Consider the following 21,930-nt stretch of genomic DNA (forward strand, 5'->3'; position numbering starts at 1 on the left):
GCAAGGGAACCAAAAGGCTGCTTCATCTCCACATTAGGCTTTCCTGACAAAAAGCCACTGCTTTTTGACTGACTGCTCTCTTAACTCTTTGCCCACTGGTCCCTAATCAAGCATCTGGAAGCTGATGCTTTCATTGCTTCTGCACTGTCAGCACTTTGTGTGCTTATGACATCCCTCTGCCCTGCAACAGTTGACCAAGCTACTTCAGGCTGAAAGCAGAGCAGGTATTTGCCAGCATCCTTTCATTTTCTCCAGCTACATTTCTTTGGCTAAGCTAGCAAACAACAACCTCAGTTTGCATAATTACTGCTGCTGAAACACAGGACTCTACAGCATTTGGATTTGCATGTCTCCAAGGCAGGCACCTACATTTTGGGATGGAATGTCTCCTCTTCATTCAACAGGAGGAATAGGAATCTCAGCATGGCTAATTAAATCTGATTTGTCTGTACAGATGTGCAAAGTGCCACTCTCAATTTATTCCTAATATAAAGTTGTTTTTTATACAGCAGATAATACTCAGCTGAGGAGCAGAAACTCCTAATATCATTAGCCCATTCTAATTTTTAAAAAATGGAACAATATTCTTCCTAAGGGAAAAAAAAAAATTAAGAAGTAAACATTTTTCGAGAATACTCGTCACCAGTCCCTGCATTTGTTATGTCTCAAAGTGGAAAACAACCTATAACTTATTTTGTAAAAATGCTGCATAATTTTCGTCCTAGGGCAAGTATTCTCCAATCATTAGTAACAGGTTTAGATGACCACAGCTCTGGATTTGAGTGTGCACTTTCAGGCCTTAATATATGAATTAGCTGCAATCTTTAGGCACTGGGAAAAAACACAATGCACAATATATGCACCAGTGTTTTTCTTCATTGGTTCCTGTTTAAAGGCTGATCAGGAAAGAGCAAGGCAAAACAAGGTTTCATTGTGGGGAAGGCTTTGTCACTTCCTGCTAGCAAAGGCTACAATGGCTTAGCACAAAATATCCTTTCTCTTTACAAATCCCAGCTGTGATGCTGGAACAGGAGCTCCTCTTGCTGGCTCTGGAATTCAAATGGCAGCATCAACCCTAACATATAAGTGGACTCTATCTTTTATCTTTATTTCCTTCCATGTCCCCTTGCCTCAGCAGCAGGGATGAGTGAATGACAGAAGTAGCTTCCCTTGATTAGCCAAAAAATAATATTGTAGGCATCAGCAACTAAAGGGCCTCCTTAGGGGAGATACCTGGCCGTCTGTTAGCTTGAAAGACTGTGTATAGATTTTTGTATAAACCAAAAATCTATTTCTTTCAACTTCCAGGGTATCTAAAGCCTAAGTACCCTGCACATATACTTTGTTACATATTTAATAACTGGGCAAATTGCACAAAATAAGTCTTATTTTCAACAAAAAGTGAACATTTCTCTTTTAATGCTGTTAATATTTTCCTCCACTGCTCTTGCCACACTTCACTTGGACACGTTTTCCATCTCCTAAATCTTAATACAGCTCTGTAGACAGATCATTAACTGGGGTGTGGTTGAACTGTCTGTTGAAGTACACTCCCTTATTTGTGATAGCTTCACATCTATCTCTCCTACAGCCTTGCAGCATGGGCCTTTCCTGGAGCTAGACCGTCTGAAAGACTGTGGTACATTTCTTCCTGATAGGTCTGTGTGATGCTTTTGGGAAAATAAAGGAGCAAGGGGATTTATGAGTGGGAAGGGAAGCGCTCCCCATAGAGTGGATAAGCTGGTTCCTGCAACTGGCTGCGGGAAGAAGCTATGATGGAGGAAAGATGGATCTGTTACTCTGCAACATTCCCAGTTCTGGACACATTTTCCCACGAGGCTGGTGCTGGAGGCAATGGCACAAAGTAGCTTCCACTGGTGGGGAGACCTGGCAGCTCTTTCCAATGCTGATGGCTCCCAAATATCCTCATCATGAGGGGTCCAGCAGCACACAGCCACTCCAGATCCCTGGGGCCTTGCAACAAGAGCCCAGAAACATCAGTGCATTTAAATACTGCTGTTACAGGCTATTTTAATTCAAGCAATAGAACTGCTGAAGCCAGGGGCCAGATGTTGCCTAGAAGCTGGGCAAGGTGTACCAAGCAGTCCATTATATGATACAGCATTTTTTTTTGCCAGTATGAGGCACTGAAGCAAAGGGAAGAGAAACCTTTCTTGTGCTATTTTTGGCCATCTTAGAAAGAAAGAAATCTAATCATGGCCCCTGGCTTGTCATCTTTTCATGAAAGCAGCATAAGCCAGAGCTCCCAGCAAGCCTCAAAAAACTCTGGATTTACAGGGGACCTTTCATCTACATCCATTTAAAATGTTCCCTGCCAGGCAACTGACTATGGACGGAAATCATCATTTGAAAAGATCTTACTTTAAGGACTGTACGCAGTGTCTTAAATGCTGCTTCAATTCTTCATCCTTTTCATAAGATTCCAGCATGGTGTGTGCATCATCATGGCGATAGCAGTAGATTTTATATGTGTCTTCTAGTGGGTCTTTAATCTGCAAGAATACTTCCCCTGTGAAGGAGAAAAACAAAGCATGTCAAGTCAGACAACAGCATCTCAGAAGGAGTTTTATTATTCCACCACATTAGCTGTGAGCTAAAAGGGCTGGCTTCCACTTCCCTTAGAAATGATCTTGCATGTTTATGTGCATTATTTATTACATGTATTTCTCAGCTGCTCATCTTTGTCATAGCCAGGCACCATTATATTGATGTTAATGCACAAAAATTCCCCCAGGAAAAGGCATGAAATCTCTACACCCCACACTCCTTCATACACAACCCCCTAATTCACTGCCCCAGCTTAATGTCCCTTCAGTGGAAACCACACAGGCGAGCTTAACTGTTAAGGGGAGACCATTTTTGTGTCGTGGACTGGCAGGAGGGATGAATGTAAGCCTGTTAATTTTCCTTTTGACTTTTTTTTCAATCAGATATGAACTTTAAAGGGTTATAACAAGAATAATGACTGCGTCTCCCATTAGCTGTTTCACTTTTATCTGTTTTGCAAAATCCTGAAATGGCAATTGTTATGGCCTAGAATAGATATTTTTTTTTCACAAGAGAAAGGAACAACCTCCATTCCTCCCCTAATTAAATAAAACCACTGTGGATTACAGCCATTTTTTAATAGTATTTAGGTTTATATACAACTGAAAGGGAAAAACATTTCAATTTCCAGCCCTCTACATCGCTGTTTTCCCCTAAAGAGCAGTTGGGAATTTTAGAGGCACTAAAGTAGTCCTGTACTCATTTCTCATTTAATTCTCAGCCTAAAATTCCTGTGTTGGTTTCTGTGTATGTAAGAAATACTATCTGAGCAGAGAAGGCATGCTTCATATTTTCTGCTGAGATATCCATTTGGTTATTCCACCCTTACATAGCAGCGCCCTGATCAGCATCCTTGGAAATGCACGTATGAAACAACAGCAATTGGTGAAAACTCCTGTCTTGGGCATTTACTGAAAATGGCATCTATGCGGCAACTGGTCCAATGTTTTATAAACATTTCTGTTGAGTAATAGCAATGATTATTAAAGTTAAAGGCCAAATGCCACATTAATTGGGAGCTCTCCATTCACAGAGGAAGTGCCAAGCTGTCAGGCATTCTGCATGTTTCATCCTGACCGGAGTGGGTTGTTTCACAATACATTGCATTGAACTGCTCCATCTTAGAGTGAAAAATGATTCAGTTACCACAGTAACACAATCCTGGATTTTTTCCCCTAGCAGTGAAGGTTAACAGGGCTGTCTGATGCATGTTGGTTTCAAGGTGCGAATAAAGGAACAACAATGATGGAGCTAAGACCACACAAATTCCTTTTAGTTACTGTAAGGCCACATTCAGAAAAGCACCAGCATCCAATAGTTACATGCTCTCTAGCTGTCTGTCTGCTCTGTCTTGTGCTTAATGCTAATGCTGATGGCTACCAGCATACACTGCATCCTGAGTTTTCCACGAACTCTCTAGACAGACTTTCCTTAGTCAACAGTGTAAGGGGAAACCTTGCTAAGTTTCCTCTTCATCCTGCTCCCTGAGTGTCTGATTCTTGGAGACGCTGAGCTCTCACAATTTTCACTGGCTTTAGCATGGGGCATGCTATGCTAAGCCCTCAAGTGGGGTTGCATTTTCAGCAGTAAAAAGACAAGCTATAGACACACAGCTAATTTCAGCGTATACTAGAGGCTGAAAATTATCATTCTCTGCTCCGGAGTGAAAGAGATGAGCAAGATCTGTTCACTGATACATTATGCCACAATGACAGATATGTTCATTGATGCTCAGTGATGAGAAAAATCATGTGCTGATGTCATGGATAGGGCCTTTTAAGAGCAGATGGATTTCTTAAGCCTAAAGCCCTTCTTGGTTCTCAGCCATATGGAATGAATCAGGACATACAACTGTGGAAGCTTGCCTATGGACCAAAACTACATTGTATATGGGCACAGCTGTAAAAATACAGTCTTTTGCACAGTCTGGCAGCTGCAAATCTGCCTGATGCCTCTTCTTAAGCATAATGGTCATCAGTCTGAAAGAGGATGGCTTGAGTGACAGAAACAGTTTCTGCCTGTGGCTTTCAGTGGTGCTTCCAGTGTGGATAGCAGTGGGAGAGGGCAGAAGGAGGGGTCTAATTGCTAAAGCCAGGGCAAGATCGCTAAGTCTTCATATTCCTCCATATCCAAAGCAGAGTGGAGAAAAAATATAGGCGAGAGCTAGAAAGGGTATTTGACCTCAGCCGTGTTTTGCAGCAGAAGACCAAGCACCACAGAAGGTCTAGCTCACATTAGGAGAGGGCTTTTTAAGCCAATCTTTTAGTAGTCCTCATCTCCCATGCCTTTACTGGGCACTGGAGCAGCCACAGACACATAGATTGGATCCTTTGAGGATGGTAATTACCAGAAGATGTTCTCAGAGAGCACATCTTATGCAATCCAACCACAAAGGGCATCTCTCAATCTACAGGAACAGGCTACAGCCAATTTGAAATGACATCTCCTGACGTGTGCAGTATGGATATGAGGTCCTCAGCACCAATTATGTCATTTTACAAGTCTGCTCCTATTGGACATTGTCTATGTGGACATAGCATAAGGTGTGAAGAACATAAACTAAAACAAGAGATGAATACGAGCAACCACATTGTTTTTGTTTCAAATCTGTGAATTAGCAGTTCTCAACCTTCCCATGACTGGGTTGCCCTCCAAAGTAAGATATTTCAATGCAAGAAAACCATAAACATGATAGAATATGATTGGTGTGTTAAACAAATTCTCAGTCTGTGTCTTCTATAAACTGGCTTTAATAACTTTTACACTGATTAATAAGATCCTGAAGACAAGATTATCTCCTTGCTGTACTTTCAGAGGATGACAAACTTACTGACTTAGTACTTATAGTCATGCAATTATTCTCCCTGCTTTTGTCTTAGCCTTTGGAAGCACATCTCACAACTTAACTTGCCATCTTTTTTCTTGCTATAATTTAGTCAATTGTGTGATCCACAATCCCATGCATTTTCATGGTTCTTTGTCTGATTCCAGAGAATAAACCCTAATAGATGATTGAAATTATTTGTCTTTACTTCTGGATATGGCAAGGAACTAAAAGGATTATTCTCTTGGCTGTGAGAAAGGCACTTCCTGCTAGGATAGAACATTGCTTATTAAGGGTATGACTCATCATGATGCACTTCTATTGAAATACTGCCAAACAACACAGTTGCATCAAACTATGTTAAGCTGTTTCCTTGGCAAACCAGATTGATAACGTGCTAGGATTAATACTTCTCCCAAGCCTCATATGCTTTGATGTCATGTTTCTTAGTCAAAGGGCATCTGATAATTTTTTACCCCTTTATTTGAGAGAAGAGGGCTCCTTTCCATAACATATTACCTATGAATGTGGTCAACTTAGGGAAGACAGAACCCCTCTGACTTCTGAATCATGGCTGGGAATTTCTTAAATTAATCTGGTTGACTTTGCAGTGAACCAAATTAAAAATTCTCACCTGATCCCTTCAAATGGATCACATATTGCCTGTGCACTGAAGAAGCAGTTATGGGAGAGCTGATGAATGGTAACTTCTTAAATCTCTCCAGCTGTACCAGAATGCCAAGTAAATAGATCACAGTCTTAACATTCATAGCCTAACCTGGAGAACGTGTGACTGTTGTGACATATTCAGGGGCAATTCGTTTGCTGAAAATACCTGTGATCCCTACAGACATTCCTGCACTGATTCCCACAAACTTTCTATCAATTACAGCTTTCTTGCCTTTACTGGTCAAGTCCCTGTTAAGCCTTAACTCTTACAGGAATATCATTGCTGGTAGATGCATACTGACAATGTCTGGGGAGGTTGTGACATGTTTATTATTTGAATAATTTTTAGTGCTTTTCTTGAATGGTACGATAATGACTATGCACTAAAAGAGTTGGCATAAGCGTGAGCAGAGTTAGGTAGGCAACATCAAACTAGATGAAAAGGATAGCAGTATGTGGCATAATTCAGGGCTGCAGCTTTTACTCATGCTAAACTCTCTCCTTCCTTCCCCTCAACATCCAGATGGATGGAAAAAGAGCATCATGATCATATGAGTACAAGTAGAGCAACTGGATAGGTTTCACATGTCATTTTTCCTGTCATGGACAGCTTGTAGCACATTAACCTCTGGGAGTGGCACTAGTTAAGTCTGATAAGGGTAAAGGGCAGAAGAATGTTATGTTTATTCTTTCACATAGCTTTGTAGAACTCAAGAGGACAGTAAACATACCAATTATTTGCATGGGTGGTTCCACATCTGTCGTGGCTTCTTCCAACAATGACAGTAGTTTGGCTGATACTTGATGGACCGATTCAATGTTGCTAAACAAGCCATCCACGTCAAAGCGAGCAATCTAATAGAATACAAATATTAAGCAGCTACTAACGAAGGATAAAGAAGGACGTTTTGCATTGCTGACCTTCTCTTGCTAGACCCTGAGTGTTCAACACTCCAGGAAGCACCACTTCTGCATAACCTCATATAAACATCCTCCCTGTGACTTCAAGGACACGTATACAGTTTTCAGATAAGTATAATATGGTTGATGCAGTTAACAAAGGACATGTTATCAAGTGCTTCTAACATTATTTTGATCTATTCCAAATCTAAAAGTGTTTACCTGGAAAGGAAATAAATCTTATCACCTGCATAAAGAAAAGATCCTTAGCCGGCTTTAAAATGTTTGTTTACTTTCCCACTGAGGAAAAGAATAGTTGACAGTGGGTTGGATTCCCTGATTACTAGTTTCTAACAGAGGCCGCTACATAAACTGAGACCTTGGCACTTTGGTGCCAGCTACCAGCTACAATGACCTGCAGATGGTGGTACTGTTTTAAGTTAGCTGTTCTATAAATCCAAAAATACAGTATCAAGATAATACAATTCCCTCTAAACCAAACATACTTATAATTCTGTGTGTTAATGTAACCTAAAGAGCTTCCTATGGATCCTGGGCATACAACATTGACTTTAGTGAACTGCATCAATTTACATCAACAGAAGATTTGGTTCCATGTCCCTACTCATTTTGGAGTAAGTAAAAAATTTCTAGGACGCATACTTTTTATACAGTAGATACAGGTTTCCTTGCACAGCAGGGCAATAAATATTTGGGGACAACTGGAGATAGTCAGTAGTAATGTGCTAATATTGAGAACAAAGGCAAGACTGTTTTAAATATCCATATTGAAGATATCCCTCCATTAGAAACAGAATTGCTGACTTACACAGCAGCTTACGAGATGCCAGGAGGATCAAATTGCATGCATTTGTGGGTGACTTAGAAATATACTTTCAATACTAATGCAGGTAATTTCTTTGTGAGTACTGTAGGGGCTAAAACATGCTTTATCCATTTGGAAATACGAAACAGATTCATCGCTAGGTCAATTTTCTAAATGCTATCCTTCTCTAAACTCATTACAAACTTTCAATATGGTAGTTAACATAAGAACTAGCCTTAAAACCGTATCACATTTTTGAAAGCCTTTAAAAAATGCAGAAGTTATTAAATTAAGACAGTTATGATCCCTAAATTACTTTTCCTGTATACATCTAGCACATTACTTCTGACCTCTGCTCCCACACAATGTCTACACAGTATTTGGAACTACACTGTGCATGGACACTTACACATGTAAATAAAGTAACAAAGTACAGAATTGAAACATGTTTTAAATTGGCTGGCAAAGAGTGAAGAAATACAGCATGCTTGTCAAAAAATCTCAGTGAGTTCAACCAGGGAATACTCCTGCTTGGTGCTGCCAGGTTGGGGAAGGAGTCAAGTGAAGACTACTTCTAAGCAGATGAACAAGTGAGGAGGAAGTCAAGAACTCCTTAAATTTATGCGAGCAGATGTTAGCTCTTCTGAGAATGGATTGAAACAAAATCTGACAGAGCTTTAACAAAGAAAAAAGGTCCTGCAGGAGCTTAAACAGCACAAGCTTCACCTGGCCAAAGCTCTTGTCAGTGCTTTGCACTGAAAGTGCCAATGTCACCTAAAGACAGTTTGGCTCCTGCACCTCTATTTTATCAATTTCATAAGGAACCCTACATGCAGAATACTTAGTTTAAGGTCTGTTTAAAATTATTTTTGTTCTGCATTAGCAGCAGATATTATTTGTGCAGCCTCTGTGAAAACTATGTTGCAGGCCCCACAAATACGAATCTTTCTCTGGATGACCTCTTCTTCCATTCTTGGTTTGCAGCTGCACAGTTTTTCTACAAATTTAAATACTCTTGAGGGAAAGGCACTCTTTGAAGTTGCTGTTGAAAAAGAAACAGGTATCATTGGCTTAATAAGATATTCTACCTGAAAGATAGTTTATGAGCCTTCCTTTTTAAATTTACCTGTTCTGTGTAGAATGCAAATTTCTGACATGCTCGCTGGGCTGTCAGGCGTGGTATTTCTCCACCACAGCTGTCTGAAAGGCTGAATTAAGTTATCTTTATCACTGAATTTAACCATGATGGGGAATTTCATGCCATTCCAGGTTGTTATAATGGAAAATAATTAATTAGATTTTACTGCTTTTGGAGGCACCAGTAAAGGTCTGCTAGGGCACATACCAGGGGTTATAATTACAGAGCAGGGTTGAGACGTGGAAGCTGCTGTTGCAGCCCACATACAGAGAGCACCCAAGCTGCCCAATGGGAAAACACCTTGATGTAGGTTCTATGCAAGTGTCAGGAGCACATCTGACTTCCCACTCTCCTGGCTAGAGCCCTGGCATATCCCTTTCTGGAAAGCTAGTTCTGGACCCACTCCTGGCACTGTGTTATTCCTGCACTGACACTTCTGCTTGCATTAACATTATCTGCAAGCAGAAAATGGGTGAGTTGAGACCTTGACGTCACCGCTTCATCCTCCTCCCCCAGCACTCACCTGCTTGTCTCTCAGGGGCTGAATCACTTCCTTGATGCAGAGATCCAGGTCACTGATATAGTCTTTCTCTGTCTGCAGGAGTTCTGCAATGATTTTCACCCTCTTGGCCATCATACGTCCGCCAACTTGCTCGTCCTCCTGGGGCAAAGTGGCAAGGGTTGAGGACCCTGCCTGCGGGGACATTTTTTCTGTTTAAAAGAGAGAGGTTTGTGAGGAACATTTTAATCCTGTATTCTCACCCAGCTTGTCCTGCATGGCTGTGGGGGAACCTAACCAATGCCTGTCGGAAATTCCCAAATCACCATGGGGAACAGGCGATTAGCAAGCAAGCATTTGAGCAAAGAAGCATGAGAAATGGCAATCCCAGATCAGATGGAGTGTCATCCCATCTCCCTCGTCTAAAAGTGGACATAAGTTTGGAGAAGGAAACCATCACTTTGGCAGTAACGGAATAACCCATCACCAGCTCCCCTGGCTTTGATGTCATGTATGTGGGCAGAAATCTTCCATGGAGCACAGGAAGGCCTGATCTTTGATCCCTGATCCTCTAAAATTCAAGGATAGCTGATGCCCTTCTACTTGTTGGAAAACACAGTCTCAGTCTGACATCTATTATGATTTGGAGAATTCCAGAAAATATGTTCCCGTGAAAGAAAAAGGCTGTGTTTACCATAAATAAGCTTCACTGGAATAACCTTTGCTCTGTACAATGTAATGTTGAGTCTGTTCATGGGAGTCTAAGGGCTGTAGATACCAGAAGAAATGTCTTCAAATGAAGACAACATTCCTAATGATGACAGTGAAACCTGTAATTCTGTTTTGAAATATTTGAAATCATGGAATGGGTTGGGTTGGACAGGACTTTAAAGATCATCTAGATCCAGCCCCCCCTGCACGGGCAGGGACACCTCCCACTAGACCAGATTGCTCCAAGACCCATCTAACCTGGCCTTGAACACTTCCAGGAATGGGGCAGCAGCAGCTTCTCTGGGCAACCTGGGCCAGTGTTTCACCACCCTCACAGTGAAGAATTTCTTCACTGTAATTTCTCCTGGAGCCTTCTGGAGAGCTGAGCAAAGAAGAACCTAATGAGGTTCAACAAGAATAACTGTAGAGTCCTGTACCTGGGGAGGAATAACAACATGCACAAGTACAGATTAGGAGCTGATCTGCTAGAAAGCAGCTCCATGGAGAAGGACCTTGGAGTCCTGGTGGACAACATGTTATCCATGGGGCAGCAATGTGCCCTTGTGGCCAAGAAGGCCAATGGTATCCTGGGGTGCATTAAGAAGAGCGTACAGCAGATAAAGGGAGGTTCTCCTCCTCCTCTACTCTGCCCTAGTGAGGCCACAACTGGAGAATTGTGTCCTGGTCTGGGCTCCACAGTTCAAGAGGGACAAGGATATACTAGAGAGAGTCCAACCAAGGGCTACAAGGATGACTAAGGGACTGGAACACCTGTCATACAAGGAAAGGCTGAGAGACCTGGGGCTATTTAGTCTAGAGAAAAGAAGACTGAGAGGGGATCTTAATAACATATACAAATATCTGAAGGGTGGGAGTTAAGAAGGAGGGGCCAATCTCTTCTCAGTCATGCCCTCTGATGAGTCTAGGGGCAATGGATGAAAGCTAGAGCACAGGAAGTTCCACCTCAACATGAGGAAAAACTTCTTTACTGTAAGGGTTACAGAGCACTGGAACAGACTGCCCAAAGAGGTCATGGAGCCTCCTTCTCCGGAGACTTTCAAGACCCACATTTTTGTGTGACCTGCCCCAGATGGTTCTGCTCTGGCAGGGGGGTTGGACTCGATGATCTCCAGAGGTTCCTTTCAACATCTAACACTGTGATTCTGTGATTTTCTTCTCCTAAGACTGAACACCCCCAACTCTCTCAGCCTGTCTTCATAGGAGAGCTGCTCCCTAGGGATGAAGAAGGGGGATTACCACCACCCCCCCCAGGTCAGTGCTTGGCAGGCAGATGTATGGAGCAGAAAAGCAAAGTAGAGGTGACAGGTAGGACACAGGCAGCCACTGCCTACAGGCCTCAGTTTCCCAAGACGGGCTGATCAGCCCTGCTCAGCACCAGGAGTAAACCACAAGGGCAGTGATTGTGGAACTGTGTGACACAGCCACAGCCAAGGGCAGGGGGCCTGCCTTGGGTGCAATGGCTGCTTTGAGTGGGGAGGGGGACTGGGGGGGTGAGAAAACCCTTGGCCTCCAGGCCTCAGGAGCAGGCTCGGCCTGGAGGCAAAGGAATTACAGACGCGTATGGGAAAACCTTTAATGATCAATAACAAACAGTCCTTGGAACAACAGAGATCATTGGGATCAGAGCAGTCTTAACTTTTTTTCAATACTTAAGACCCAGAGTATCTGATTTGTTCCAAATACATGGAAATGCAAGAGAGACTTCTACAGATAGGTAACTCATGTATTTTACAGGACTTGCACACAACCTTCTTGTCTGTAATTATGGTCTTCCCTTTTGCTGGTTTGTAAGCCAGGCTGCAGGCATCCACATCAGCTGTACAAAGGGCACAAAATTTTAACTGTGTACACTGACAATCCTTTTTTTTTGCCTCAGGGAAACCAGACACACACAAAAAAATCCCCCAAAACAAGTGAAAGATTTCAGAGGCATTTGTGGTGTTTTTCTGCTAGCCACAAGATGGTGCAGAGTACCAACAAAGATGGACCTATCATTATTGTACTCATCTGTGTGTTGCCTAGGTCATGCCTTGACAGGGCAGACTTTTATTGCTCAGCTGCAAAGGACAGGAATCTCTGCTGAGGATTAGACTGCTATGCCTTTGTTTCAACTTCTTGTAGGGAGCCTTCTGTATAATTGGGCAATAGCAAGCAATATCTGATGCTTATGCTCACTGATAGCCAATACTAAATATATTGCAGTTGTTTGAATTGATTGTTAAGGGTAAGGTCATGAGCATTCACGTGAGCACCAAACAGGGCGCAGCTCACCTGTAACAACACTGGCCAAGGCTGTAGATGATAACCTGGAGCTGGACTTGTGGGAGAATCAAGCAGCTTTCAGGAAAGAAGGCTTTGAGCCATCTTCTGCTGAGAGCTGTAAAATGTTGTAAATCCAATGTATCATCACCCCAAACCCTCCTACAATTATGCTGACCACTGAAATTCAGAAAGGACAGTTTTGTTACTAATCTTTCTCCCCTCATGTTTTCTAGCAAGACTGATGTGACCACAGTTATTTTTTAAATAGCTGCTTTTTGGAACTGCACCTCTGCCTATTTACTGCTAGTTTTAAACAGTGAGGAAAATGAACCCAAACAAACTGAGAAGGGGGGGCTGTTTTGTATTAAGATGTACTTTCAAGTTTTTTTGCCTTAAGGTCCATGTATAACACAGGTATGAACATTTTGTCCTCAAGTTTGTATGCGAACAATAGAAGAGAAAATGATGAGGATGTCTCCCCTCCACAAGGCTTGGTCTATCAAAATAATTTTAAACTGAATATTTCCCCAATGAGTCTGTGCTGGTGTGAGTGCATGGACTGCACAGGAGCTCTCACTGCTGCAGAGCTCATCCACCAAAGGTACTGTGTGCTGGCAGAAACAGACTCTGTCCTTGCTTTACTGAGGAGAGCAAAATCAGTACAAACACCACTCTACAGCTCACCCTGAGCAAATTTCTGCTAGGGTTGCAGAATGAGACCACCTTGCCTGCATGCTAAAATGGCAGGTATTTTTTCCTCTAAAAATTTAAAGCATGTAACTACTCATAAATTCACAAGGAACTACATTTCTGTTCCAGTTCTGCACCAAAATCAGCTTTTTTCTTGAGATTGGGTGTGAAAATGTTTGTGTCTGTGTGTAAGTGAACAGGGTGCTGCAGAGGCAAGGAAAGCCAACAGGGTGCTGGGCTGCATCAACAAGGGCATCACCAGCAGAGATGAAGAAGTTATCATCCCTCTTTGCTTGTCAGACCACACCTGAAGTATTGTGTTCAGTTTTGGTCCCTACTCTACAAAAAGGATGCAGACAGGCTGGAGAGGGTCCAGAGAAGGGCCACAAGGATGATCAGAGGACTGGAGGCCCTGCCATATGAGGAAAGGCTGAGAAAACTGGCTTTGTTCAGCCTTGCAAAAAGAAGGCTTCGAGGAGACCGTAGTACAGTGTTCCAGTACTTAACAGGTGGCTACCAAGAAGATGGAGACTCCCTATTTACAAGGAGCCACATGGAAAAGACAAAGGGCAATGAGCACAAGTTGCTGCTGGGGAGATACCAATTGGACACAAGAGGTAAATTTTCACCATGAGGACAGTCTATTGGAATAGTCTCCCAAGGGAAGTGGTAGATTCCCTTACATTAGGACAGTTTTAAGTCTCAGCTTGAGAGGGTGCTGAGCCATCTCATATAAACTATAGTATTACCTAGAAAGTTTGGAGCAGATGATCTTTGAGGTCACTTCCAACCTGGCATTCTATGATTCTATGATTCTCTGACTGTGTGTGAGAGTTCAAGGCAACTCCTGAAAAAGTGCAGAGAGGACCAGATGTCCTGGAAGATCCCAGAAGTGTTGTTTCATCTCAGATGCAGCACTGTTATGATATCGGATGGAATTTGGAGGTAAACACAAGATGCTGTGCAAAATCTTTTATACTGGTGGTTGGGGAGGGCATTATATGAGCAAAACAAAGCCACTGTAGCCCACTTCAGGCTTGAATTCACAATCCCTCGAGAGGCTGATCTTTCAGTTCATGTCATTAGATTGCCCTGATCAGATTTGATTATTGAATTATGTCAGGGCTCATCAGTTATCCTTATTGCATGATAGAGAATAATTCCAGGAAATAAAAACTATTCTCAACAGGAAGAAATAACTGTGACAAAATGCTTTTTCCTTATAGAAAACATGTTTTTTTAATAAATGTATCCTTTTGTTAAAGGTAATAAAATTTTTCCATTTTCACTCAATACATTCACTTTTTCATTTCAAACGTGTCTGTCTCTATAGAATGTAACAGCAAGATCCTGAAGTGATGATTACAGAAAAAAACTATGATTTTATGTTCAGCTGATGGTTTTTGACCAGTCTGAGAACATTAGTAGCTTGCTTAAATCCTTGCAGAGTAAATAACAGTTTAATGAATGCACAAACAGCAAGTGCATATCTGGAATATAAGCAGATTCATTTCTATCTGGTAAAGTGTACCCAGAATAGTTCAAGAGAAAGGATTAGCAGGAAGAGACATTGCCGAGGATTAACATTTTCAGAAAGAATTTGGCTTGTCTGTCCCCAGAGATTCCTGGTTTAGGAAAAAGAAAAAAATGTCATTGAATGGTTTATTAGGCAGCTACATCTTAAGACCAGTTTACAAAAGAGCAACTGGTGCTTTTAGTAGGCATAGAAATGAAAAGTAGAAGGCAGCGTCAGTTATCTGCAGGAGTTGCTTTTCTGAAGGACTTTGCTCTGGAAAGGAAGGCAATGACTTTTGTTTTCCAGATGTGTATTTAAGTACACAGCTCTAGTTTCATCAAACAAGAGGTTCACTGTGTGATGACATGGACAAAGCAGACACACGTCTTCCAGAATGTTTCTTACAAGTGTGAAGTCTAAAAATATCCCCCAGATGGAGACATCCAGTAACGCAGCCAGAGCATAGAGGAACAGAGCCTGCAATGTGCAAATGCAGCAGCTCTCTTCTACGCCCAGGGGAGGTATTGGGGGATCCACAGCAAGTGACTGAAGGAGCAGCCAGGAGCAGCAGGTTTGCAAGACCTCTATGTGAAAATTTTCCATTTTTTCCCACCTAGAGATAAAGCAGCTCTGAGATGCTCTATCCATCCTATCTGCCAGATAAGATGCTAAGGTTTGATATTATGTTTGGCCTTGGGCCAGGACCCAGGTTTCTCCCCATCTAATGCTTTCCATCTGGAAGTGTACAAGGTACTGGCACAGAATATAGGAAAAAGTGCAGTAATGTCAGTGCATGGAGAGAGTAACAGGCCTTGTTGTTACTCAGGCTGCATTCAGAGGATGCCAAAGGAGCACAAGTTCTGCACTTATGCTGTACAGACAGGCATTTTGCCTGGCACAAGGGAGCAGTAAAGGCGTAAGTTATCAATGTATAACAAACAAATAACAGCATTACTGTGTCTTCACATGTGAAACCTGAGTTTTACAGCACCCTAGATAAAATTATTTCTCTGTGAAAGCAAGTCCTCAGATAGCCTGTACCCTCAGATAACCTAGAGATTACACACAGGAACGTACACTGGCTTTTATTAGCTGGACTTGGGAATGAAGCATAGGCAGCCAAGTTCAGAGACTGCTGCTGTGGCAGTTCACCTCTTTGTCTTCACATTTCCCCTCACACTGTGACCCTAGCTCTGCGCCCTCTACCCCTGCTTCCACTGCACGTGCTGGGAAGGCTGCATGGCACCAGGACGCTGGGATCATTGGAAATGAGGGAGACTGAAAAGGATCCAGTAGGAAAGGATGGGCAAGTGTATCACATGAGCTAACACTCAAGGAGTTTTACTCCAGATGCCCCTCCCCTCATGGGGAACCACTTCATACGAGTGTTGTTATAGTTTTGCTCATTAGAGTGCAACAATATGGTGCAAACATGGTGTGAATTCAATCCTCTGAACTTTAAGTTGGGCACTGAACTACAAAAGAAATGGGAAAGGGAAAAGAAATTGGGAAAGGAAAATGCCTTTTTTTTTTGTTGATTCACAGACGCACATAACAGCTGCATTGTTTAGGAGCAGGTTTGTTGCAAGTTACACATGCAAAAAGCCCCTTTTCTGAACACAGGAGAACAACAGAGGACTAGAATGACCTTGCATCAGTCTCCCTTGGCAGCAGGTTTGCTCATAAAATCTGCATCAGACTTCCTTGCAATTAGGTCATTCAATCTTTGATCATTTTTTGTTCCGTAAGGTACAGAAAATATTTACATTCAACACACAAGTTCTTTCTTCAATTCCTTGACAGCAGACTGCTTTAATTATATGTATGCTGACAGGACTACAGAGAGATCCCATGTGACCACAGTGGAAGGGAAGAAAGCTTATCATCAGGTGACAGAAGAATGCCCTTATTGTTAGCACCGATACTTACAAATAAACCTTTGCAGTGTGTCATATACTGGTATAAATATACCACTCCTGTGGCATTGAGCTAATATGTTTATAAAGTAGGAACTGAGGAAGGGCTGTATCTGAACTGCTTCCCCTGGGACACGTGCACCTCAAGATTTGCCATGGATTAGCTGTATGAACTGTGAGCTGTGTGACCCACAATACAAAGAATCCCAATTAAAAAAAAAACAAAACAAAAACGGTTGCTAATATGCTCAGCAAGGATCTGTAAACCTGCTTGGGTCCTAACCTCCACTCCCTTAGTCCGGTTGCTGTTACTAGTTATGCTGCAGTACTTCCTAAGAGCCCTAAGCCACATGGCAGGACTTGATTGTGCTAAGTCCTCTGCAAACACAGCAGCACAAAATGGATTCTGCTCTGAAAAGATGAGCTTGCTCCCCAGTCTGGCTGCCATTGCAGTAAATTCGCAGAAGTCTCCAGCTTTATTGCAGTGCAAGTTAACACAATTATATCCCCGGAGCTTAAATTTGCACAGAAGAAAACAAAAATATTTGTCAGATTGTGAATTCTCATCACAGGGCACAAGGGGCTATTTCCATCAAGCCATATCCTGCACTTCAGGAAACAACCTGGACCTTTACTCCTTACTGTACTTCATTCAGCAAACCAGCCGCTCCAAAGATCATTACATTTTGCAGTGAAATTGGATATTATCTGCATTGTATTCCGTGGAAAGTTAATCAGTAAGTACAATACAAAGCAAACAAGGAACTGGGGAGAGGCTTGGAGGATCTTCAATCCTGGTGGGAGGTGCCCAGGAGCTGCAGGCATGGGCAGCCCACATGAAGTGGTGTGATCTGCAGGCAGGGAGCAGGATGGGATGGAGGAGGGTGCCTGGCTTGTAATAGAACAAAGGGGAATGAGTTGTCTCCGACTGAGCTTTTATATACCAAGGGGTAGCAACTTCCCAGGAATTTGTACGATTTTGCAGGTTTCTGCATAATTTTTGATGTTGTTTATTTCTCATAACTAAATTAGACACAGGCAAAATGTGAAATTCAGGGTTCAGATATGAGCTTTAAGGCCATGTATTGTGGTAGCAGTATGGTTTGAATCACTGTATCTATTCCAGGTTCATCACTTTACTTTGAAGCACATGCAAATCATTTAACAGTGCAGTTGATCCATTCATAGCTAAAGCTATAAGGCAGTTAATATGTAATAGGTTTGTAAAACCAGGAGTATTTTCAAAGTGTGCATTGTCTTGCTGACAACTGCAAATGTGATCTCCAGTTCCTTCTGGAAACCCACCGTTTTCTACAGCTCTTTTTTCACACCAAGCGCAAGTTTGGTACATGATTATTACAAAAAACAACACTCTGTCCAAAACCTAACGATCAGTGGGCTACGTTTTAAATTTCTTTTCGTGGTTTGCCCTTTTTGGTTGATAGCATCCATCCCCATCTTCATCTGCCCTGATTTTGCAAACATTTATGTGCCAATAACTACATCAAGCAAACTTCTCTTACCAAAATACATAGGTACTCACAGAATGGTAGCATCAGGTTAATTCAAAGACTGATCTCAACATTAATGCAATACATAGATATTACTAGTTACTTCTATAGCTGCTACTGATGAATTTTCACTGCAGAAAAGAGACCAGTTTCCACTAGCTAAACAGCTACTGATAATGTTTGAAAACAGAGCTGCTGAATACCGTTTTGTGGTGTTGCTTAAGGAAAGTAGCAAGTTCTTTAGTCTCTTGAAAGGACATACATGCAGGTTTTCTAGTGAATGAGAGCACTGCATAGAAATATCACAGAAGCTCTGACTTAACTCTTATAATGAACATCAAAATTTCTGCATGCATCACAAATGCTAGTGAGTATATCTTCCTTAGCTCTATTCTCCCCTCTTTAGAAAAGTGGCGCTTTTGTCCAGTTGATGGAGAGCTATGGAATAAAAAAAAAAGCATGTAGCATCATCAAGATATTTCTGAACTCCTCCAAGAATGCAACTGCAACCTGAATTCTAGATGACTGCATGGTTGTGTCACAAACCTGCCATTTGATAGCAATCACCTCATTTTCCCCTATCTAAAATGGGGCTACAGGCATCTGGTTATCTCACAGCATGAATTGAAATAGATGCCCTAATGCTTGCGATGTTCTTTGAGAATATAATGGTTAGTTTGCATCTTATTTCCTTTTTAAAAAGAATAAAGCCAGTAGGTGTTGCATGGCCATTCACACCAGATAAGGTATTGAATAGATGTGTCTAGTATAATAATTACCCATGAAAATGCTTTCTTGTGTTTTTACTGAATCCTTAATTTTAAGGTGAAAAACACTTGCAGAAGTTTGCACCTTTGACAATGCTATCGTGCTCATGTTTGTAGACTTACAGAGCAAACTACCTTGATTGTGGAGGCTCTGGGTGGGAGGCTCCCTCTCTCACTCTTTATAAAAAAAAATTTTCGATTCTTTATAAAACAGCAAAACATAAGGCAAATCCAAGGGCAGAAACTGAATTCTCAGGAATTTTTATGCCTGGCTGCTTGCTCAGTTGTTTTTGTTGGGGTTTTTTTGTTCGGTTTTTTTTTGTTACTATTGTTTATAGGCATTTACTTGGGGACATGTATTTCTAGCACACTGGTTTCTACCCAGGCAGCCATGTAAAGCGCGCAGGGGGCTCAAGAGATGTCTCACTCGTGCTTCACCTTGCACAACTGTGCTGCAGTGCTGAGGTAGGCACAGGGATGTATCTTTACACCATGCTCAGCCTAGGTTGCTTGCTGCTAGCAGACATGCGAGTCCTCCAGCCTCTGACTGTTGGCTTCCCAGCCCTGTTCATGAGGGCATTCCCTTCTGATGAATCTGCTCCTACCTTACACATCCTTGACAGTGTTAATACCAACTACAGTTCTGCAGACTGTTAAACACAGAGCTTTTCCTCCAATTCATATGGGAAGAGTTATTACCATTTGTATCTTCTTGCAAAGCATGTACCATTCCAGAGTGATTGGAAAGTCACAATCTGGTGATACACAAGAGTTCATTTTTGTCACCAAGAGATCTGTTGGATTTTCTTATCAAGAGTGGAGAACTCAAAAGCCTTGTGCCAACAAAACCACTGCCCTTCACCTTAGAGTAAGCTTCTTTATCCAATCACTAGTGAGAAAAATGAAGAACATAAAGGCACACAATCACAGCACAACATCAGTGATGGCAGGTAGCACACCACATTTGGGATCCATCATTATTATCATAATCCAATTCAGGCACATCCAGCTCAGCAAAATTTGATCCAGATCAGGCCTTGGCACACAACCACATTTCTTTCTACTGCAACTGTACATACACTTCATAGGAAATTTTACCAACTTTGTGTTTTCACTTTATCAAACCTGCAGGTACCTTGTTAACCTGTCACTGTTGGTTTTTTTTAACAAACGTGAGCAAGCAGAGTGAGCTGATACCAGACTGGGGCTTTGCAATAGGTGTCCAGGGCAGTCTCAGCTGGTGGCAGGAGCTGTAAAGCCGGATTTACTGTCTCCTTGGACTGCTGCCATAAATATAACCTCATGCTCTGCCATGACTGCCTAGTTTTCCCTGCCTCCTTTTGCTACAGTTCTTTCTTCAGGAGATGTTCAGAGATGTTCATGGCACAAGTGCACTTGACACAGGAACCGAAAGATCTCACATTTTTTGATGGGTACTGCTCTGATAACCTGACCTCAGCTGGGCTGCCCCCTACACGAGTTAAAAACTGCTGTTTTGGTGGGGTGTGTGCCAGGAGCTTGCATGGCCAGCCAGACATCCGTGCTGGTACCCTGAAACTCTGCCGCAAGATCCCTGCAGTGCGTGCCTGATTTAACTGAAAATCTTTCATCTTCTCATTGATTAGCTATCATGAGGCAGGAACAGCATAATCGATGGACTGCTCTGCTGTCCTCAGCATATGCAACCCCTGTAGAAATCGTATTATTTTCAGGTTTATTATTTTATTTTCTGCTTTTATTGTCCCTGTGAAGGAATGCTACTTCCTAATTAAGTGCATGAAAACCCACAATACAGCAGCCCAAAGTATTTTCCTATTTTATTTCCCCAAGAGTGACTGTCACTAGGCCGTTATATCACTATTAGTAACACACACTTATAATAATACTCAAATGCCACATTTGTGATGGAACTGTGTTGTTCAAGACTGTGTAAACCCACAGAAATTCATCAGTTTGTGTTCAAGTGCACTCCCATAAATAGCCATACACATTCTTCATGCTTTTCCTCAATTTGTGGCATCACAGTTTTTTTGTTTGACAGGCTCAGTACTGACATACTTTGCCAATTTCTTGTCCAGATGCAATTTGGTTATTTGAAAAGAAACCCTCTCCACAATGGTATAATTTGAATCAGCATATCCATCAAAACACTTATTTGGACGTACTTCAGTTCAGGCTTGTACAATCTGAGCAACAGATAAACATAGATTCTGGTATTTAAAATGAAAGAAAAAACTGCCCTTGATGCCTCTAATTACTTAGCATATACCCCACTTGATATGACAGCCAAGGACACATAGGATGTAGCCATTGTATTTTCACATTGCTGTTTACGTTGCAAATGTATTCTGGTGATGAATGAGAAATACCCAGATTGCACACACATACTGCAGGAACACACACAAACCTTTGACTGCATTTTGCATCCTGTCTATACGATATTATTTAGAAAAATTAGGGGAAACATATCACACCCTGGAAGTGGGGGGCAAGGGTGAGAGAGGGGCAACTGCTCACGGCTACCGTGTGCTTGTGGGGGCAGAAACAGACATTCCCTTCTTTATCTCCATGCTGCAGCCTGGAGGGCGTCGAGATACCACCCCAGCCCTAAGCATCCCTAGCAGCAGAGCACCAGGCAAGCTTCCTGTTACCTTGCAGTTTCTGGCTGTACTCTGTCCTGTCGGACTGACTCCTCCTCAAGGTGCCATGGTCCCCGGCTGTGCTCTCCACCACGGGCTCCGTCCTCCTTCTCTCCCCCATGTACAGCTTGTTCCTCAGCAGAGCCAAATTCCGCCTCCTGTCCCCCACACCTTCTTTCCCCGGACAGTCCACGCTGGCCATGGCCAACCGTGTCTGCTGGTGGCGGTGGCGGGAGGCAGCGGGGGCAGGAGCTTGGTGTTCGGGGAGGTGAACGCGCTGCCCCAGGTGAAGGCTGGTTGCTTCGGGCTCGGCCCTGCCAACTGTGCCGGAGCGGCTCCACCCCCGGGAAGGTGACGCCCCGGGCACTGTTTGCATTCACCTGCCCGATGTGCAAGCACGCCCGGCGGGGCCGGTTTCAGAGCCAGCCCCGAACCGCAGCACCCGCGGCCCCTCTCCCCGCCCCATGGCACCC

At 42.6% G+C, this 21,930-nt stretch overlaps 1 protein-coding gene across 1 annotated transcript in view; it reads right to left on the reverse strand.

Annotated features, from left to right (window-relative positions):
• Positions 1-21,659, reverse strand: part of ARHGEF38 (Rho guanine nucleotide exchange factor (GEF) 38) — a 36,517-nt gene extending 14,858 nt beyond the window's left edge. The window contains exons 1-4 of the mRNA XM_010004115.1: positions 21,470-21,659; positions 9,449-9,636; positions 6,793-6,916; positions 2,383-2,530 (exon numbers count right to left, since the gene is read on the reverse strand). Of these exons, the coding sequence (XP_010002417.1) occupies positions 2,383-2,530; positions 6,793-6,916; positions 9,449-9,636; positions 21,470-21,659 (650 nt within the window). The remainder of the gene's footprint in view (positions 1-2,382; positions 2,531-6,792; positions 6,917-9,448; positions 9,637-21,469) is intronic.
• Positions 21,660-21,930: the final 271 nt, after the last annotated feature.

The sequence above is a fragment of the Chaetura pelagica genome, unplaced genomic scaffold (genome assembly GCF_000747805.2).
Source record: "Chaetura pelagica isolate M959 unplaced genomic scaffold, ChaPel_1.0 scaffold88, whole genome shotgun sequence".
NCBI lineage: Eukaryota > Metazoa > Chordata > Aves > Apodiformes > Apodidae > Chaetura > Chaetura pelagica.